The sequence below is a fragment of the Scleropages formosus genome, chromosome 1 (assembly GCF_900964775.1).
Source record: "Scleropages formosus chromosome 1, fSclFor1.1, whole genome shotgun sequence".
Taxonomy (NCBI): Eukaryota; Metazoa; Chordata; class Actinopteri; order Osteoglossiformes; family Osteoglossidae; genus Scleropages; species Scleropages formosus.
Window position 1 is genome coordinate 16,344,486 of NC_041806.1, and position 21,316 is coordinate 16,365,801.

General features: G+C 42.5%; 2 protein-coding genes across 3 annotated transcripts; one reads left to right on the plus strand and one right to left on the minus strand.

Annotated features, from left to right (window-relative positions):
* The first annotated feature begins 178 nt into the window (after window positions 1-178).
* LOC108937891 (uncharacterized) lies at window positions 179-5,705 on the plus strand. 2 transcript variants are annotated; one of them, XM_018758104.2, is made up of 4 exons: window positions 179-277; window positions 3,182-3,487; window positions 4,049-4,324; window positions 5,142-5,705. In XM_018758104.2, the coding sequence occupies exons 2-4, from the start codon at window positions 3,280-3,282 to the stop codon at window positions 5,267-5,269; spliced, it is 612 nt and encodes a 203-aa protein (XP_018613620.1). In that variant the 5' UTR covers window positions 179-277; window positions 3,182-3,279; the 3' UTR covers window positions 5,270-5,705. The 2 variants fall into 2 exon arrangements, with proteins under 2 accessions (XP_018613620.1, XP_018613618.1); XM_018758102.2 differs by lacking the exon at window positions 179-277 and adding an exon at window positions 872-1,209 and having other exon boundaries at window positions 5,142-5,703.
* A 1,079-nt stretch (window positions 5,706-6,784) lies between these two features.
* Window positions 6,785-14,093, minus strand: LOC108937882 (SLAM family member 5-like). The gene is made up of 7 exons (XM_018758093.2): window positions 13,862-14,093; window positions 12,915-13,229; window positions 12,158-12,418; window positions 11,310-11,420; window positions 7,772-7,836; window positions 7,436-7,504; window positions 6,785-7,209 (listed from the first exon to the last, which is right to left on the minus strand). Exons 1-7 carry the CDS (start codon window positions 13,923-13,925, stop codon window positions 7,135-7,137), a joined length of 960 nt encoding a protein of 319 aa, XP_018613609.2. The 5' UTR covers window positions 13,926-14,093; the 3' UTR covers window positions 6,785-7,134.
* Between the last annotated feature and the right edge of the window lie 7,223 nt (window positions 14,094-21,316).

Below are 21,316 nucleotides of genomic sequence, written 5' to 3' on the forward strand. Positions count from 1 at the left end.
ACAGTGGTTTTCTCTAAAAACCACTCTGGATCTCCCTGCTGGTTGCTCTGTTTTACAGAAATGTTCTTCCTTCTTCTTTTTTTAACACCAGAGCAGTATCATGTTTACTCTGTGACGTCAACATCTGTGGTCCAAGGGAAGGAAGAGTCCATTTTCATTTCAAAGCACTAAGGAGCTGTGTCTCCAACGGAAGTAAATAACCGTTGGGTCAAATAAACAGAGGTGTTTGTAAACACCAGTGCCTGATGAACAAGTGAAAAATGAAGGGACCGTAACTGTAACTGGTATTGATACCTTTTTTGTGTTTTGAGTGAACAGTTGAGTTTGGGGCACATTGAACAAACACAAAGACTGAAAGAACTCAACAGTGTTATTTTTACTGCTGCACTGTAGTACAAAACACATTTAAAGTGAGAACACTTTGTATATGCAGGATAGGGCTAGTTTGGCTTAGCTTGCTAAGAAACTTCTAGAAGGGTCTCGCTCATTTCCTGACTTCCTGTAGACCCACAGGTTGGTGGGCGTACAAGAAGCGAAGCAATGGTGCCCTGTTACTGCGGGGAGTTGAAGAAAGTGAGTTTCACGTGGTTTACATGGATCTGTGGAGCTGGAGAGACTTTTCGGGTTCTCCACAAGACCCACTTTCACTAGCTGTATCCGTCGCTCGTTTCCAAAACTATAATCTCAATTTCCACATGTGCCACGCATTGTTACAGGAACTGTTCAACTCACCCTTCTTATCACACAGTGATGACTCAAACACAAAACCACAGCTGAAAAAGGCCCCCCATAACTCACAATAAACTGGAAATGTTGACGTGGTTTCTGGTGTTTTTGGTAAAGTGTTCCTGTTGTGTGCAATTGTCAAAAACGAAGATGGAAAATATTAGCTCTGTGTGTGATGTACTTTCCTTAACCCAGTATTGGTTACTTACACCTATTTATGTTGATGATGTCCACGTTTAGACATGACAGGAAGAAATAATTCTTTACAAATGAAAGTATCTGAAAAATTACAGTAAAATGAAAAAAGAGTAAAGGATGTTTCCGGTGAGAGCGAGTGGGTGTCATCTGTAGATCAATTTCCTGTAAGTCTTCTGCTTTCACTTCAACATGTCGAGAAGACACAAAAAAGCTAAATAGTGAGAATAAATACTATGCCTTATCTACTTGCTTTGCTCTTCTTCCTGCTGGAGATATGTAATTTAGGTAAGTGTATGCATCTTTTGTGTATTCATATGTTAATGGCAGAAGTTACATGAGTACAACAGCATTTAAGAAAGAACATACTGTACCCAAGACTTTGCCAGCCTTATAGATATATATATATATATGTATAGGTGACGGAAACAGCATTTGTTAACCTTACGGGAGACCAATATGTTAGTTTGTAATTTTAAAAAACGAATTAAGTCCAACTTTGGAAAAATAAAACTGATCTCATACCTTTCAGATGTGCCATACCTCAGTTATGCCACTGTTAATGTGACATACTGTAAGAAAACTTATGGTTATTTGCTTGGCAGAATTTACTGCTGGTAAAACGTTGGGTGTCTGGACAAGACAAGTTATTGGTTATTGATCCTGGAGACTTGTATGTTTGTAGTTTTTGTCTGAGTTGGGCTGACAGGAAATAATTCAGTGTTCTACAGACCCTGGAAGAATCATTAAATATGTACCTTTACATTTATTTATATAGCAAATGCTTTTCTCCCAAGTGACTTTCAATGAACTCTATGTAGTGTTATCAGTTCACACACCTTATTCACCACAGTCATTTACACTGCTATATACAGTACTTACAATGGGTCACTCATCCATACATCAGTAGAACACACTCTCTGTCACTCACACACTGTATTAATCATATATATAATTCACTCTCTCTATCACTCACACACTAGAGGTGAACCTGAACAGCATATCTTCAGGAGGAAACTCACACAGACATGGAGAGAAGAAGCAAACTCTAAACAGACTGACCGGGGATTGAACCTACATCCTGTCATACCACCCACATGCTGCAAGACAGCAGCACTACTTGCTGTGCCACCATGCCACCATGCCACCTGGTGTACCTTTGGGCAAATAAAAACCAAAATATGAACCTCAGAGAGCAAATGAATTAGAATTAATGAAACCATTTATTTAGTCACTAACCTCAGTACTATTGAGCCACTGCTTAAGCGGGAAAGCAGGTAGTGTAGTGGTTTGAGCTACTGCCTTTGACCCCCCCCAGGTTTGAATCATACCTCCAGCTGTAGTACCCTTGAGCAAAGTACAAGGTAATATAAAGTGCTCCAGTGAAATCACCCAGTTTTGTAAATAATTGTGAGTTGCTTCAGAGAAAAGCTTAATATGTAAATGTTGCTTACACTGAGCAAGGTGGCACTACTCAGTTTTATGGTCCTAGAACAGAACCAGCGTCATTTACTTTCTAGCATAAAACATAGAAACATGAGAGAAAGCTCAGGACAGAAGTGTCAAGTTAATTTATATGACATCAGCCTGTCTATTTTTGGTAGGTTCTTTTTCAGTGGGTTTCATTAATTCACTGACAGCACAGGGTATCTGAGGAATGTTGCACTATGGACACCACACCTTATATAGACTCACGTACTGAACTGACACTCATCAGTGTTCTCTCTATGGGCTGTTTTCAGTGTGGATCTGCTATCTGATATTACCTTCCTGAATTTGGCTCTGATCTTATCTTTTCGAATACAATGAAAACATTTTGTACCTTCTGGTACAGAGTGAAAGTGTAATGATTTCAGTTAATAAAATCTAAATGTAAGAAAAAAATACTTCTGTACTCGAAATGGGGGGTGCAGTGGCGCAGTGGGTTGCACCGGGTCTTGCTCTCCGGTGGGTCTGGGATTCAAGTCCCACTTGGGGTGCCTTGTGACGGACTGGCGTCCTGTCCTGGGTGCATCCCCTCCCCCTCCAGCCCTATGCCCTGTGTTGCCGGGTTAGGCTCTGGCTCCCCATGACCCCACGTGGGACAAGCGGTTTCAGACAGTGTGTGTGTGTGCTTGAAGTGTAACTAAGTGATGCATCCTCTTCATATGTTTTGCCTCAAAGTGGGTCAAATGTATTACACGGCATGATGACACTGTCAGAAAACATTTTTCTTTTCCCATTTGCCATCTTCCTTGTTTTCCCTTTTCAATCATTTTAGGACTTGGTTTGCCGACAGCTACCATCCATGGCCTTGTTAACGGATCTGTGCTTTTGCCCTCTCTATCTCACTACCCCAACCCATCGGAAATCCAGTGGATGTATAATGGCATGCTGGTAGTGTGGTATGACAACGGCACAGTGCAACCACTTGTGAAATCCAGATTTGACAACAGATTCAACCTGTTTCAAGGGAACGGCTCTCTGCAGATCCATGGGCTCCAAATTCAAGACTCAGGCATCTTTGCTGTAAATATATTGAGAGATTTAAACCAAACCTATACAGAGGTACATCTCTTAGTGCATGGTAGGTGACAGCATTGTGTCAACAGTTCTATTATTTCTCATTTTTTGCTTTTTTATGATTCATTGATACTGTATTTTTTTTTTTTACGAATCAGAATGGATCACTAGTCCACCCATTGATACTGTATATTGTAAACCTTAAAACATTTCATGTCTTTTGCTTAGTAGATGAAGGGGGTGCGGTGGTGCAGTGGTGCAGTGGGTTGAACCACAGTCCTGCTCTCTGGTGGGTCTGGGGTTCGAGTCCCGCTTGGGGTGCCTTGCGACGGACTGGCGTCCCGTCCTGGGTGTGTCCCCTCCCCCTCCGGCCTTACGCCCTGTGTTACCGGGTCAGGCTCCGGTTCCCCGTGACCCCGTATGGGACAAGCGGTTCTGAAAATGTGTGTGTGTGTGCTTAGTAGATATTATGAAAGATTTGTAGACTCTAGACCATCATGGCCCTGTGCTGGACAGGTGGTTAGTAATAAAGAATGTGTGTGAAAAAGAGCCGTCCGGAAAAGAACAAAAACAAGGCCATTCTTACCGGCAGAGATAACACATCCATCGTCTCCCCTCCGAACAGAAAAGATCAACACGCATCTGGAGCTGCTGTCCAACGTGTCCGGGGATGGCCACTGTGCTGTGGTGGTGAACTGTAGTACAATTCTGAACCATTGGAAGGTGGCAAAGTGCAACAGAACTGCATGTCGGGAGACCGACAGCGGGGGGATGGACAAGGAGTCCAGCAGCGTTCACATTGACATCTCAGCTGACAAACTCATCTCCTGTAAGAGCAGCAACCCAGTCACCTCTGGCAGCATCTCTCTCATAGATCTATGCCCTGATGATCACAGCACAGGTAACAGAGTCATCTTCATCAGTCAGAAAAAAGAGTCTTTTGGGGAATTTTTGAACAGTTAAAATCCTCTGGCTTCTGGACAGCGCAGTACATTTAGTGTATTACTGGTTTTCAACTTACTAACTTAATTGGCACTGAGAGTCGGTTCGTTACCCAAAAAAGTTTATTAGTCGCATCCAACGGAGTGGGCTGGGGCTCCTCATCAATTCTCTTATTCTATTCTGCTCTAATTCTACATGCAGCTGTTCTCCAGAAACAGTGGTGCTGGACTAAGTGACGGTCCTTTGTGAATCACACTTGTGCCCCTCTGTCTTTCTGTGTCTTGGTGAACGTACTCTTGTTTCCTCTGAGTTGCAAGTCACTTTGGAGAAAGACGTCTGCTATGTGAACACATAGAAAGTAAAAGTCAGCAACATGACAGATCCATTTTGGATGGAAACAAAGCAGCGGACTCTCTTTGTCTTTCTCTCCCACCGAGCAGACAGCCTCGCGCACACGCCTGTGCGATTCTGAGTCCTCTGGCTGGGTATTTATCACCTGTTGTAAACAAGAAAGCACAACGAGGAACCCTGGCCAGAGCTAAAGCAGGCTGTTGATAAACAGAAGGCAGCAGTTACTGTTTGTGACTGTCTGTCAGGGCATCAGGCAACACGTTGGTGCGTTATTCTAACTGGTGCCCTGCTTCTCAAAAAAAAAAAATGAAATGCTGCTCAAAAAGTTTGTTACTGGAAGGTTCATAAGTCAGGGACCCACTGTATTTATAATGATTCATGAGTGCACATTTTGACATACTGACCTCTTATTTCTGTTCTTTCAGATTTGGACAAAGTTCATAATCATCATCGTTCTCGACTTGCTACCTACAGCATTGCAGGGTGTTTTGCTGTGGTGCTTTTTTCGTTAGTTTTAAATTCAAGTTCAAGGTTCAACGTCAGTTGTAAATAGCCCTGGTGGTCCTTAGATTGATAGTGCACAAGAGCAGGTAGAACTGTGGTTTACCTATATATTTTGGTACACATTTAAATATTATTAATTATCTTAAGTAAATTGAGTCTGTATCTATATTATTTCTTTTTTTTACATACTTGTTGGTGTCATATTGTATTTTCTGTCCTTTTGTATTTATTTTGGGAAATATTGTGGCAGTCCAGGCATCAATACTGTCTTGTCTAGCTGGACCTCAATGGGTGGTTGTTGTCTCATAGCGCCTAGACAGTATGAGTGCATGTTAATGTTTACATGTTAGTGAAAACATATTTCTCACACTGCTTCCACTCCAGGGGGTGCGTTGGCACACTGGGTTTGGCCAGCACCTGCTTTCTGGTGGATCTGGAGTTCAAGTCCTGCTTGGGGTGCTTTGTGATGGACTGGCGTCCCGTCCTGAGTGTGTCCCCTCCGCCTCCAGCCTTATGCTTTGTGTTGCCGGGTTAGGCTCCGGTTCGCTGTGACCTCTGCTTGGGAAGAGTGGTTTCAGCCAGTGTGTGTGTGTGTTTCCACTCCTCCCATAGTTCAGCAATGTGTGTTTCAGGTGAACTGGGAACATTAAATTGTGTATGTGTGTGTGTTATATTGCTCTGGTGTGCAGATGAGTGATGTAGTGTATCAGGAATTGTACCTTGAATGAAAAGCTGTTATTCACTCTAAGTTGCTTTGGAATAAAGCAAATAAAGCAAGGTAACAAATAAAGGTAATTCAGACTCAACCAAAGGTGCCTCCTATTTATAATTAGCATTTCTGTTGTCTTTCTATTGTTTTCGAATAAACAGCCTCTAAGTTACAAATCATTACCCCTAATTGCTACACTACTGACTGGCCCATAACAAGAAAACACAGACACACAGTTAGATTATCCGAATAACCAACAGATGGAAAAGGCCAAAAGTCAGTTCAGGTGCTTCACATCCAAAGAAAGGTAAAACCCCAAAGGGTTAGTTGCATTCCCTGAACTTGCGTTACTTATCCAGTCTAACTGTTTTTCACAGTTGTATCTCTGTCCAGCTCTCTTGAAATACACCAAATTTAAGTATCCCAGTTGGCATCGCAAAGCAATTGGCAATCTGCTCTGCTAACCTCCTGTACATACGCACATGTGCAAAGCACTACTGTATTCGCAAAGCACATAACGTCTCTTCCTTTGCAGCCGCTTACAGTGCCCCCAATTTGTGGGGGGCTCAACATCCTCACTCGATGGCAGGTGTGAACCCTTCGGTGGGCTCTATGTGCATACGGAGAGTATACTAAAGCACTAGACTTCAAAGGAAGTCAGCTCAAGGAAAAATTTGTTTAAATGTCTTAAGAATATGTTTTATTTTGTATTGTGAAAATTAAACCATATAGGAGTTAAACAGGTCTTAATTATATTTTATATGCGTTATTGGGTGAGTCGCTCCTATTTAATTAAGTGTGGAAACTAATGACTTTTTACATTAATACTGATTGAGGCACAAAGACTATAGATTAAAATGTTTGTATTAATGCTTCTAAACATTAAGCATAATTTAAGTGTCTGAAACATAAAAAAATCATACAAGCTCAAATGACTAATTTTAATGGTGATTAAGTTAACACAAAACAAAATACTGTGCTGTTGGTTACATCGTTGACCATGGTTTTCTTATCACATATAACAACCCCATACATTTTCACTTCATACGGAAGCCTAATGTGTACTTAATAACTAACACATAATTTCACACATTAAGCAGCCTGTGTCTCATATGTATATATATGAAAAAGACAAAGTATGTTACTTAGATGCATTGTTGACACTTTCAGTAGCGAAGAGGATCTTGGAACCTCAGAGAATTTTCTCATACATTTTTGGTGGTAATGGGACGAGTGAAGTTCACTGTGTCATAAAGAGTGAAAGGACCAGTAGGGATAACCTGTATCAGAGGGAATATTAGAATGACAAATAAAACATCAGCTTTGAAATATATCAGATTTGAAGACTAAACATAAATATTTGCACACAAATTGCTTTTGATGAAGCATACTCATCATGTTGCTTTAAGCATAACTCTGAGTAGAAAAATAGACATTCTTATCTAAGATGTTTAATTTTGGTGTCGCCAGTGTATGTATGTTTACAACTTTTTGGGATAAACTTACAGCTGTACTTTGCAAAGTATCATAACAGGTGGTAGTGTTGCCGGTAGCTGACTTGCTACACATAATGTTCTGGGAAACAAAAGAGAGATTGCATGTTATTTCAAAATATGTAACAAATATTAAAGGCATTTCCCTCAGAATATGCAGTATTAGGACACATTCATCACAAAACTGGTGGTTTCTTTTTAAACACATGCACATTCTGAAAAAACACATTTTTTGTCAACATAATAATATTGATAATATTAAGGCCTAATTTTTGGTGCAATCATAAGTAATCATGCTTTTTATATAAAAGTACAATCAATACTGTCAAAGCTAAAATTGTTCCCTGACCTTCTGATGGTCTTCATAGTTCAGCTCTTCTATTTCAGCATACACAGTGTCTACATCTTGTAGCACTGAAATGAAAATAAAACATGAAGACACACATATAATCATATTTCCTTAGCTTCTGCAGATACTGTTGGGAAAAACACAAAAGCATTAATTTTGGGTTTGATTTACAGTGCTGTGACAAAGTGCCCCCTTTCCAGTTTCTCTATTTTTGCTGCTATTTGACATTAAAGTTAATCAGATTGCTTTTCCAGGTCTAGTAGCATGTAAATGGAGCCCGAAGGAAAAAAACCACACAAGTATTGTGTGTATTATGTCATTTCTTTGGTATGGAATAAAATGAAATATTTTTCCTGCACAGTTACTGGTTGTGCCCCTTTTTCCTGAAATGCAATGACTGAAGCTACATGCCTCCTATAGCTGTTGACCAGGGATTATAATTACTGTGCAGGAATTTTGAACCACCACTCCAAGCAGAACTACTTAAGCTCAGTAACATTTGCAGTTTTTCGAGCGTGAACACCTCTTTTCAGATCTTGAACCAACATCTCAATCGGATTCCTGCCAGGACTTTGATTATCCCATTCCATAACTTCAATTTTGTTTATTTCAGCCATTCAGATATTTATTTGCTTGTATGTGTGGGACCATGGTCTTGCTGCATATTAAGGTGTGCTTCAGCTCACAAATAAATTGTCAGATACAATAAGGAATACATTATTCTGTCATAGCAAGGTTTCCATATCCTGTGGCACCAAAACATCCTCAGGTCATCACACTGCCATCACGATCTTTGACTGCTGATGAGCTTTCATATTCTTTTGAATGAACTTCGGTTTCTGCCTTGCCATTCTCCCGTGTATCCTAGTTTTGCACTTTTGTGTCTTTCATATTGTGGTGTCATGAACACTGGTTTAAGTTGAGGCAAGAGTCCCCTCTGGAATCATACTCTGTGGTCCGATGAGAGTAAAATTGAAGCTTTTTGGCCATGCATACCATCAGCATGTCTGGCAAAAAAGCGGATTAAATACAAGGCAAAGCACCCATACACTCTGTAAGGTATGGTGGTGAATCATTGATGCTTTGGGGCTGTTTTGCTGCTTGTCGTTCAGAGGCTCTTGTGAAGATCAACAGCATAATGAATTTCACTATGTAGCAGGATATTTTTGCCCAAAACCTGGTTGCCTCTGCCAGGAGGTTAAGACAGGGCTGTGGATGGAGCTTTTAATGACCCCAAGATAAAGCAAGATAATGACCCCAATCACACATCCAAATCAACACAGAAATGGTTTCAGAAACATGGAATCAGTGTTTTGCAATGCCCTCCTGAGTCTATGGATATGCAGCCTACTGAAAAGCTTTGGTCTCAGTTGAAGAAGGGCAGTCCGGAAGCATACACCTAAGAATACAAAGGAACCTCAAATGTTTACATTTACATTTACATTTACTCATTTAGCAGACGCTTTTGTCCAAAGTGACGTACATCTCAGCAAAAGTATAATTTATGCATTACATTGAGAGAAGGAGACATAGCTGCAGACATGAAAATCTCAAGCAAAAGTAATTTGTTCCCTACCACTTGCTAAACTGAGGTTCGTCGTTCAAGTAGGTGCATAAGACACAGACAAATCCCGATACACAAATGAGCAGAACAATACCAGAGTAATGGCTGAATGAAGGTTGTATCTGGGGATGCTTCTGGAGTTACAATACATTAACAGTTACACCATAGACGATCTGAAGAGATCTTGGTCAAAGTGGATCTGGTAAAGGTGGGTTTTCAGACACTTCTTAAAAAACAGATAGAGTTTCCGCAGTTCTGAGTGACAGGGGAAGGTCATTCCTCCACAACGGACCCAGAACTGAGAACCTTCGAGCTTTCTCTTTCATGCGTGGGACCACCAAGCGAGCAGAAGTAGATGAGCGAAGGGGCCTGGCTGGGGTGTACCAGTTGATCAAGTCCTGTAAATAGCCCTGTACACAGTAGACGATCGATAGACGATCTCTTCAGATCGTCTATGGTGTAACTGTTAATGTATTGTAACTCCAGAAGCATCCCCAGATACAACCTTCATTCAGCCATTACTCTGGTATTGTTCTGCTCATTTGTGTATCGGGATTTGTCTGTGTCTTATGCACCTACTTGAACGACGAACAGTACACAGTAGCCAGGGTTTTGAATTTGATACAGGCAGCTATAGGAAGCCAGTGAGATGAGTAGAGGAGATACATGGGAGAGCTTTGGCAAATCAAACACAACTCATGCAGCAGCATTCTGTAGAAGCTGCAGAGGTTTGAAGGCATTAACATGAATGCCATACAGGAGAGAGTTGCAGTAGTCAAGATGGGAAGTCACCATGGCCTGGAAAAGTAGTTGGGCGGAGTCAGTAGTGAGGTAGGGACGCATCCTACAAATATTATGCAGGATGTATCGGCAGGACCGGGTTGTGGCTTCAATATGTTGAGAGAATGACAGACTCACATCAATCATAACTCCCAGACTCTTAGCAAAGGAGCTAGGCGAAATGAGTGAGTTGTCCAGTTTGATCGGGAGGTCATGACAGGAGGACAGGCCAGCTGGGAGGTAAAGAATCTCTGTTTTGGAGAGGTTGAGTTTGAGGTGGTGATCATACATCCATGAAGAGATGTCCGACAGGCAGGCAGCAATGCGTGTGGAGATGTCTGACGCACCAGGTGGAAAGGAGAGGAAAAGCTGGGGATCATCAGCATAGCAGTGGTATTTGAATCCATGGGAGGCTATGACTGGACCGAGGGAGGAGGTGTAGATGAAGAAAAGAAGAGGACCCAATACCGAGCCCTGTGGAACACCGGTTGAGAGAGGCAGAGGAGAAGAACGAGAGCTCCGCCAGACCACTTGATAGGATCTGTTAGAGAGGTAGGACTTGAACCATCTGAGTGCCACACCGTTGATCCCAAGCTGCTTAAGAGAGGAGAGTAGAATCCAGTGATTTACAGTGTCGAATGCTGCAGACAGATCGAGGAGGATGAGGACCGAGGAGAGGGAGGCAGCTCTAGCAGCTTGGAGAGCATCAGATACCGGCAGAAGGGCGGTCTCAGTGGAGTGACAAATGTTCTGCCTGGGGGAGTGCTGCAACATCTCTTAAGAAGTGTTCTCCCACCTTGACAAGGGAGGCTTCACCAAATATTAATCGTGGGGGTGCCAATAATTTTGAAGCCTATGTTTTGTAGAAAAAAATTTCACTACACAAGAAAAAATCTTTATATATTTCTGTTCATTTTCATGAAGGGACCCGATAACACTGGAACTGACTGTGCACTTCATTATCTTCCGCATCAGTGAAGTGACATAAAAACAGTACTGATGTATTTTTTTCTTGCAGGCTCCATTCATTTACTTCCACAAGCAACAAAAACATTTGATAAATTTAATTTGAAAAAGCTGTAGAAAAGAGAAAACTGGACAAAGTTTTTCACAGCATTGTAAACTGCAGTAAAAGGACAATTCCCTCATCTTTGTGATCAGAAGCTTATGACGTTTTAAATTTATGTTGCTTACCTTTGTTCTTTGCCCTAAAGTAACAAATGAGTGTGATGATCACCATTACAATCAGCACCAGTCCAGCTCCAATTCCAATGAATTTGTAAAGTTCTGTGTAAGTCTCTTGAACTAAAACAACACATAAGCTGACAGTTAACTGCACAATAATGCATTTTGTCCTTTTATTTGATAAATTCTCTATAAACAAGATTGAAAATGAAGAACATTGTTGTTCCCCAAAATAATATATACAGTAGTAGTAATGTAGTAATTCGTGCACTGTGATGTGTTCCTCCATTGTCAAGCAACCATAATTTTCTCCCGTGTATTTGTGTATAACTCACAAAATACATAGCTCAGTTCATCTGTAAGGTGTTTGGTATATCATCTGGGGGGAGTGCAGTGGTGCAGCGGGTTTGGGTGGGTTCCACTCTCTGCTGGGTCTGGGGTTCAAGTCCTGCTTGGTGTGCCTTGTGATGGACTGGTGTCCATCCTGGGTGTGTCCCCTCCCCCTCCAGCCTTACGTCCTGTGTTGGTGGGTTAGGCTCCGGTTCGCCGTGACCCCGCTCGGGGCAAGTGGCTTCAGCCAGTGTGTGTGTGTGTGTGTGTGTGTGTGTGTGTGTGTGTGTGTGTGTATATCATCTGAAGATTTAGAAGATCCTAATTATTCCCTGCTATGAGTGGGCAAGCTGAGTTTAGCAGAGGTGTTCCTGATTTACAAACACTATTAAGCTAGGGTAAAAAGTGCAAAATAGATTTCTGGTTGTAGGAGTATCTGTACAAAGAAACTGACAGTCTGTCAGGCACCTGAAATTCTGGGTAAAACATAATGCTTGAGGAGTAACACATTTTATTCATACACCTACCATACATGTGGCATCGGTTGACCAGCACCTCCTCGGTTTGTGAACTGACGGGGTTGGACGCAGTGCAGGAGTAGACTCCCCCCTGGGAATCGCTGACCGTCAGGGTCTCTCTGCCCTCCACACCAGGGATCTCCCGATTGTCTCTTTTCCAGGAGAGCATCTCCACGCTGCCGTTCACAAGGCACCTCAGAGTGACATTGCAGGTGGTGTTCTCTGGACTGTAGCTCACCTGGGACTGCACTGACACTGACACTATCCTCTCTGTCCACACCACAACACAAGGAAATGTGAGCAATCATAGAAAAGTGCTCTCTGTTAATGCATGGTTCACCTTACATTTACATTTATTCATTTGCAGACGCTTTTCTCCAAAGCGACGTGCATCTAGAGAAATACAACGCACGAACATTTACACCATACATGAGCATGAGAGATCATGGGCGAAGTGAGTCTGAAAAAGGTGATTTTTCAGACCCTTGTTGAATGTAGACAGAGTTCCAGCAGTTATGAGTGAGAGGGGGAGGTCATTCCATCACAACAGAGCAGGGTCTGAGAACCTCCGTGCTTTACTTTTCATTCGGGGGACCACCAAGCGAGCAGATGTGGAAAGAGCAAAGCGGTCTGCTTGGGGTATAGCGGTTGATAGCTGGGAGCAGTTCTATTGATGCATTTGTAGGCAATAACCAGGGTCTTTACCAGTCCTACCAGTCCTTCTCACCAAAGTGTACACAAGAAGAGTTCTTGAAAATTCTCTCACCGTAAACATGAAGTATTGTTGACATTGTTGGGGCTGAATTCAACTTTTGAAAAACATACTCTCCACCATCAGTTGCTCTTGCAGGGTAAATGGTTAAAGACCAAGTTTTCTCATCCACTGAAATTCTTCCTTTATATTGTGACATTATTACTTGTGTCTTTTTATTTTTTATTTGAATGATAATATTTTTATCTTTTTTCCACTGCATCAGGATCGAATGGCTTTTATCTCCCAGTCCTGTGTGAAGCACAACTGATTCTCCAGCAACTCCGTTTATTGCTGTTGATTTCATCCCTAAGATGGGCAACGCCAGCACTGGGGAGACAATAATACCTCATGAGTAAATAGCACAGTAGTAGAAGTGCAGCAACACAGTATCAGCTGAATCAAATAAAACATCAATTTCTGCATAAGATTCAATGGGAAACACAAACTAGACAAGAGCATTTTCAGCATCACAGTACAATGTTTCCCTTTACATAAATTTACTTGTTTCTCTTTACACCAAGCTATATGGTATTGGATCTACAAAACATAGGATGCAATTGATTTAACAATATCAGTTATGCAGAGAAAAAACCCACCACTGACAAGGCCACAGTTCCAGAATAAACGATAAATACATTCATTAAAAGTAGTGAGTCCATTTGTTAATGCACACTACAAAACACAGACATACATATCAGTTCCGTTTCACCGAGACTAACTGGAATTGTTAGTAATCAGTGTTTAGGATATAAACTGAGCCAAACAAAGGAAATTGTGTAATTGTGTTGGTGCTAAAATGCATCCATCCATGGAAACAATAGTAAAGTACACAGTGACCACAGTAAAGTACTAAAATGTGCATATTTTACAAGGCTCATTTGCATTTTGCTGACAGCTCTGCCTACATGCCCTAGGTCTTAATGACCATGGTGAAAAAGGAGGTGAGGCAGGACGCTTACCGAGTGTGATCACGAACTCCAGCAGAAGAGGACAGAAGCAACACCACAGAGGTGAGGTGGACATTTTGCATGAGTGTCAACAATGACATGGTTTCCTTACTGAGCTCAAAACCGATTTCCTCTACAGCCCACACAGGGGGTGGGGGTTGGAAGAGCTCCTCCCAGGAATCTTGTCTCTTGTGCTCTTGTCTCCTCTCCTCTCCTCTCCTCTTCTCTTTTGAAGATGCCTTTTGAGTGCAATCCAGGCTGTAGGAGGGAAATTCCTACTTGTTAATCTCCGCAACCTGAGTGCCCATGTAGAGGCTGTGAAAAGAGGAAATCAAGACGAGGACGTTTCTCTTCTGCGCTCAGCCCCAGCCACGTCACGTACAGCCGAACCAAGGAATTGTGCATCACCATATAATTTGTACCAGAAATCAAATTCCACACCATACTTTTGACGCTTACATACATTTCCACATTCACATAATTCGGGTCGCTTCTGTAAACGCAGTAACGCACTGGCCCACATGCATGGATAGGTGTGTCGTGTTGCTGTTCCTAAACGTGTCATGTGCCTGGCGTGGCTCTTGAAGAGCCCATGTGAAAAGGAAGGGGAACTCATCAGACAGAGTGGAAAAACCCAGTAAACGCTGTGCTATCAGTACTGACGTGGTTTGCTGTCACTGAACGCCAGCGATACACAGTCACTTTTAGCAGCCTGACGCTCAGATCGTTGTGAACCAGACAGGATGCGATGTAACCGTGGCTGGACTGTCAGATGTCAAACAAGAAAAGCATAGGACCACATATGACGAAGAAATTCGAGGAGACTGAGAGGGAGGTCAGTGCCTTACAAGGGACACTTGAGTAATTCTCAACCCATTCATTTACAAGCGCCAACTAATGAAATGTATACGTGAGCATTTCCTCTACATATATAATAAATGTATACGTAAGCATTTCCATTTTGATCACCTTTATGAGTAAAATTCCTGTTTAAAGCCTGCGTGATTTCGGGGAGATCAGCCCTGTGTCGCTGTATAGAGCTGCTTATTGGAACAGGAACATCCCCGACTTGACCCGATGTGATCAAATGAACTGCGCACATTTCTGTAGAAATATTTTGATTTGGTTTCAGTTCTCTTTCCTCTAGGGTCAAAGTTATCAGTAAACTGGGGAAGACTGCAGGGCTTCCAGTTAATAATGTACCACAGTAACCTTTATCTTCTCTTTGGTTCCTAATAAGAATATACTCGCACCTTTCTGTGTGGTGATGTGTGACTTTTCAAAGGAAGGAGCCTTTCAGATCAAACCACATGGCACCCCCGCCCCCCCCACATCACATCTGCATCTTTCTCACAACATTTTATCAGTTGTGTTAGCAGTGTCAGGCTGACTTCATTGTCTTGTAAATGAGAGGGGCCTCAGTAACCACAATACTTACACTGAAATACCCACTTTGAAAGTCCTTGCAGATGTTTACGAAAAATCTGCAGAATTGCGAAGCCACCGAAGCAACATGTGAACACTTTTGTGCTCTGTGTACACTCATGGACATATTCTGAAGAGGTATGGGTGGTATAGATAGTCAATTAAAATCTAATAAGATGGTTGGTGGATTGAGGTAGTTGGTATAGGTATTGAGAAAGAAATGAGTACTGTTGAGGGGGTGTGGTGGTGCAGCGGGTTTGGCTGGGTACTACTCTTGGGTGGGTCTGGGGTTCGAGTCCCGCATGGGGTGCCTTGTGATAGACTGGCACTCTGTCCTGGGTGTGTCCCCTCCAGCTCTGCGCCCTGTGTTGCCGGGCCAGGCTCTGGCTTGCTGTGACCCTGCTCGGGACAAGCAGTTTGTGTGTGTGTGTGTGTGAGAGTACTGTTGGCATGGTCAGTTTGTGTCCAGCCCCCATAATCTTAGCACAAGGCTTTTAACATCTTACCTTGTGTATTATTGTATATTACTGCTAATATCACACTTCTATTTAGTTCCAATATCATATGACAATAAACTGCAATTTTACCTCTTTTCACTGCTAGTGCTTTTACCACAGTAGCTCAGGTTGGAGACTTCAGTCAAGGGAGCGGCAGCAGGGACTGTAAAGGTCCCAAAGCGCGGCACTGAAACCGTCTCTGACAGTCAAAATATTGAACTTATCTCTTCGTTTCAGTTCAGTTTTCCATGGCTTTGTCTTAAATGTTTTACTGGTTGTTCTGGTAACCTCCACTTATAGAGGAAGAGGTATACTTTGTGTTACTGTGCTTTCAGAAATTCCTTCCGCTTCAGGTCCCGATTCAAGTAGTGCTGCTGTAAGAAATGTATGCTGTTATGAGTCGCACTACTGCATCAAAGTGCCTGTGCTGTTTGGCTGTAGGTTTGAATGTGACTCAGTCTTTGTGAAATTTGCATGTTCTTCCAACGTCTGTGAGGGTGTGCTCCTGTTTCTTCCCACAGTCCAAAGACATGCAGCTCAGGTGGACTGGTGACTCTAAACTGCTGTGTGTGTCCATGTGTGTGTGTGTCTACCCTGTGATGGACTGGTATCTCATCCAGGGTGTATCACTTGTTGCCTTACTGCCTGGGATTCCAGGATAGGCTCTGAACTGCTGTGACCCTAATCAGGACAAACAGGAGAGATGTATTACTTCAAAGGGATGTACAGAACATCTCAGGCAGCAATACAATAGGGCATCACACCAACAGAAGGAGAGAGCTGGATACAGACACATGACGCTTGAGTACAGTCAGTCAGTCTCATACCACGGTATAAACCAGTGTACATTACGTGAGTAGCTCCATATAGAGTTTTTTAAAATGATTATTAAACACATTTTTATGGAGCTCATAGGAGATCAGGGGAGAAGTGGCTTTAGAAGAGATGTGTTTTGAGCCCCCTCTTGAATGTTGAGAGAGATTCAGCAGTTCTGAGTGACAGAGGGAGGTCACTCCAGCACATTGGAGCCAGAACCAAAAACCTTTGGGCTTCTAAATTTGGACCTCTTGGGTGTCTGAAGGAGGGCGGCGCGGTGGTACAGCGGGTTTGGCTGGGGTTCAAGTTCTGCTTAGGGTGCTTTGCAGTGGACTAGCGTCTTGTCCAGGGTGTGTCCCCGCCCCCTTCGGCATTGTGCCCCGTGTTAGGCTCCGGTTCGCCGCGACCCCGCTTGGCACAAGTGGTTTCCAAAAGTGTGTGTGTCAGAAACACCAAGAGATGGAGGAGCACAGTGCTGTCGTTGGGCTGTAGCGAGTGATCAGCTCCTATAGGTATCGGCAACAGATCCACTGATGGTTTTGTAGGCCATAAGCAGAGTCTTGAATTTGATGCAGGTGGCTGCAAGAAGCCCATGGAGTGAATAATAAGTGAATATTCTGCAAGTGAGCTACGCAACTGAAAGGCAACCACTTGCTGTACCATGTTTTTAGAATGGGTGTGGCATTCATCTGCACCGAGACTGACATCCTTTGGTAGTCAAGGATGACAACATGTTCTTCTAATATAAATGAATATGTAGTCAATATACTGTAAGTTCTGGTTTATCCAGCTTTACTGCAAAACAAGGCAAATGTGTATATACTAGTAAGAAGTGAGATTCACCATTAAATTACATAAGTGGTTAAAAAAAAAAAGAGTTTACTTCATTTGATGTTAATTAACTGCTTTGTCAATCAAGGCAGGAGGGAACTGCACAGAACCTGGAAGTGGTCAACATCAAGGTCACTGTTTGCTGCTTACTCACTGCTTACTCACCACTAAATGACTTCTTAATCACCTCTTACTCACTGCTTCCTCACCACTGACTTCTTACCTTTTACTCACTACTTCCTCACCACTGACTTCTTACTTACCTCTTACTCACTGCTTACTCACCACTAACTGACTTCTTACTCACTGCTTACTCACCACTAAATGACTTCTTACTTACCTCTTACTCACTGCTTCCTCACCACTGACTTCTTACTTACCTCTTACTCACTGCTTACTCACCACTAACTGACTTCTTACTCACTGCTTCCTTACCACTAACTGGCTTAACTCACGGCTAACTCACAGCTTACTTACTTTCTCTACCTTCTCGTCCGTCATTGTAAACTATTCCATTTCTGAAGGGTCAGCATGTGCTTCTTTTGTAACTGTAGCTGGAAGAAAAGAAAAATGCTTGGCGTGAACGCTGTACAGTTGTCATTTAATATTTACACTCTAACTTTGAGTAATTTACAGACTTGAGTTCATTCCTACCTTTACATTGTTCCCAGAGGTAGAACACCAGTATGATGGACATCAGAGATCCAATTTGAACCACAGAAACAATGAGGATGCTGGTGAGACTGGGAGTGGCTGTGCCTGAAATAACACAAAAAACAGCTATTAAATTATAAATTGCAGACTCTGGTGAATACTAAAAAAGCAAAAGAACACCCACTGTAACAAAAGTTTTAAAAAATAACTTAAATTTACCAAATGTTATGAGTTATACTTTTGCTATGCCCGCAGTAATTAATACTTGATTGAATACTTTATGAAGTTCACTAAAATTTTGGATTAGCCTTCTGTCTTTATCAAACCTGTTTGTGTTCTGCATTTCACTGACATTCATGACAAGTTAAAAAGCATGTTGAATATTCACTACTGTGTGTTTCCAATTAATAGAGTAACACAGTTTTCTCCACCTTATGAAGGTAATGCATTCCTGGAAAGTCCTCTCTAAGGTGAATTCTCAGAATTCATTGACATAATTATCATTAGTTCAAATGGTATTTTTAATGGGTTCCTGAGACCCAAAATTGACAGCCATCAAAATACCATAAAAATATCACGGTATGTCCCATTAACCAGACTACATGATTTCCAGTACCGATGTCTAAGGACAACTGTTATTATTCATTTACTGTTTGGGTCTCTGTTGGTCTTTGGGAGTCACTGCATTTTAATGAGACAAAAATGTCGTATATTTATGGAACTTTTCATTTGCTATTCCCTTCGCTTGTTCATTGAAAATGGGGAGCAGGGAAAAAAGTGAGTGTACTGACGGCGCTGAAAACAAAACCAAAAGGCAACAGATTTAGAAATGGGAATAAAAATACAGTGAGTCCTCTATTAAAGAGCTTAATTGGGGCTCAGAGTTGGTTTGTTACTCGAAAAGTTTGTTAGTCGAATGCAACACAAAGTGGGACAAAGGCTCAATATTTATATTTCCACTCTTTTCCAATCCCATCCACAGCTCTAGGAATGAGCTCTGAATTTATACTGATATATTTTCAAACAATTCAGTATACAAACACACACATATTGTCTGAAGCCACTTGTCCCTAGCGGGGATTGCAGGGAGCCGGAGCCCAACCTGGCAACACGGTGCAAAGGTGGAGGGGACACACCCAGGACAGGACGCCAGTCCATCACAGGGCATCCCAAGCAGGACTCGAACCCCAGACCCACCAGAAAGCAGGACCTGGCCAAACCAGCTGTGCCACCACGCCCCCCCCCCTCAATATAGTGTAGTATTTTAAAAATGTTTAAACATGAAAAAACACGTGTATGTAACACACTTTGCATTATATACTCTGTTACAGTGTTACATGGAAACCTAAGGTCCATCACATTGCTACAGTGAAGTGCCAGTGCAGTGCCAGTGCTACAGTGAATATCAGGGCAAATGTTTGTCATGGGGGGGGTGCGTTGGCACATAGTGGTGTGGTGGGTTCAACCTGTGCCCGCTGTGTGGCAGGTGTGGGGCTCAAGCCCTGCCTGGGGTGCCTTGCGACAGACTGGAGTTCCATCCTGGGTGTGTCCGTCAACCCTTCGGCCTTCCGCCCTGTGCTGCCGGGTTAGGCCCTGGGTCGCCGCAATCTCACTCGGGACAAGCGGTTGTTGACATTGGATGGATAGATGTTTGTTATGAAGATTCTACACAGCAGGTCTGAGTCCCATCAAGCATTTGTGGTGGTATGGAGGAACAGTTGAAGTGGGAAAAAAAAAAGTCGGTCCAGTCAAACACACTACTTTCCTAATTTTTCTGACATGTGTAAAACAGTTTCACCCCTCACAGGACATTGTGCAATATAAAAATAATCATTAAAACCTGAAAATGTTTCATTACTCTCCTTACACCTACCATACATGTGGCATCGGTTGACCAGCACCTCCTCGGTTTGTGAACTGACGGGGTTGGACGCAGTGCAGGAGTAGACTCCCCCCTGGGAATCGCTGACCGTCAGGGTCTCTCTGCCCTCCACACCAGGGATCTCCCGATTGTCTCTTTTCCAGGAGAGCATCTCCACGCTGCCGTTCACAAGGCACCTCAGAGTGACATTGCAGGTGGTGTTCTCTGGACTGTAGCTCACCTGGGACTGCACTGACACTGACACTATCCTCTCTGTCCACACCACAACACAAGGAAATGTGAGCAATCATAGAAAAGTGCTCTCTGTTAATGCATGGTTCACCTTACATTTACATTTATTCATTTGCAGACGCTTTTCTCCAAATACAACGCACGAACATTTACACCATACATGAGCATGAGAGATCATGGGCGAAGTGAGTCTGAAAAAGGTGATTTTTCAGACCCTTGTTGAATGTAGACAGAGTTCCAGCAGTTATGAGTGAGAGGGGGAGGTCATTCCATCACAACAGAGCAGGGTCTGAGAACCTCCGTGCTTTACTTTTCATTCGGGGGACCACCAAGCGAGCAGATGTGGAAAGAGCAAAGCGGTCTGCTTGGGGTATAGCGGTTGATAGCTGGGAGCAGTTCTATTGATGCATTTGTAGGCAATAACCAGGGTCTTTACCAGTCCTACCAGTCCTTCTCACCAAAGTGTACACAAGAAGAGTTCTTGAAAATTCTCTCACCGTAAACATGAAGTATTGTTGACATTGTTGGGGCTGAATTCAACTTTTGAAAAACATACTCTCCACCATCAGTTGCTCTTGCAGGGTAAATGGTTAAAGACCAAGTTTTCTCATCCACTGAAATTCTTCCTTTATATTGTGACATTTTTACTTGTGTCTTATTATTTTTTATTTGAATGATAATATTTTTATCCTTCATCCAGTGCATCAGGATTGAATGGCTTTTATCTCCCAGTCCTGTGTGAAGCACAACTGATTCTCCAGCAACTCCGTTTATTGCTGTTGATTTCATCCCTAAGATGGGCAACGCCAGCACTGGGGAGACAATAATACCTCATGAGTAAATAGCACAGTAGTAGAAGTGCAGCAACACAGTATCAGCTGGATCAAATAAAACATCAATTTCTGCATAAGATGCAGTTGGAAACATGAAAAACCATATTGACACCAAAAGATGTTTCCCTTTATACAAACCTTACACTGATCTGTACCAGAGATTACCTCAAGAAAACTGGTCCCAGCTGACAAAGTCCACCATCTATAAGACCAGCTTGCTGCAGTATTAATGACAAACTGTGTATATGAGTTAAAAATCACTCACACACACACACACACACACTGAAAGCTCTTGCCC

Excerpts from the sequence above, each read along its gene's own strand:
- LOC108937891 (XM_018758102.2), top strand. The coding sequence starts at position 1,158 with ATGCCTTATCTACTTGCTTTGCTCTTCTTCCTGCTGGAGATATGTAAT. Across the intron at positions 3,488-4,048 it reads GGTACATCTCTTAGTGCATG|AAAAGATCAACACGCATCTG; the intron begins GTAGGTGACAGC and ends CCCTCCGAACAG. Across the intron at positions 4,325-5,141 it reads CCCTGATGATCACAGCACAG|ATTTGGACAAAGTTCATAAT; the intron begins GTAACAGAGTCA and ends CTGTTCTTTCAG.
- LOC108937882 (XM_018758093.2), bottom strand. The coding sequence starts at position 13,925 with ATGTCCACCTCACCTCTGTGGTGTTGCTTCTGTCCTCTTCTGCTGGAG. Across the intron at positions 12,419-12,914 it reads AACAATACTTCATGTTTACG|AGAGGATAGTGTCAGTGTCA; the intron begins GTGAGAGAATTT and ends TGGTGTGGACAG. Across the intron at positions 7,210-7,435 it reads ATACTTTGCAAAGTACAGCT|GTTATCCCTACTGGTCCTTT; the intron begins GTAAGTTTATCC and ends CCTCTGATACAG.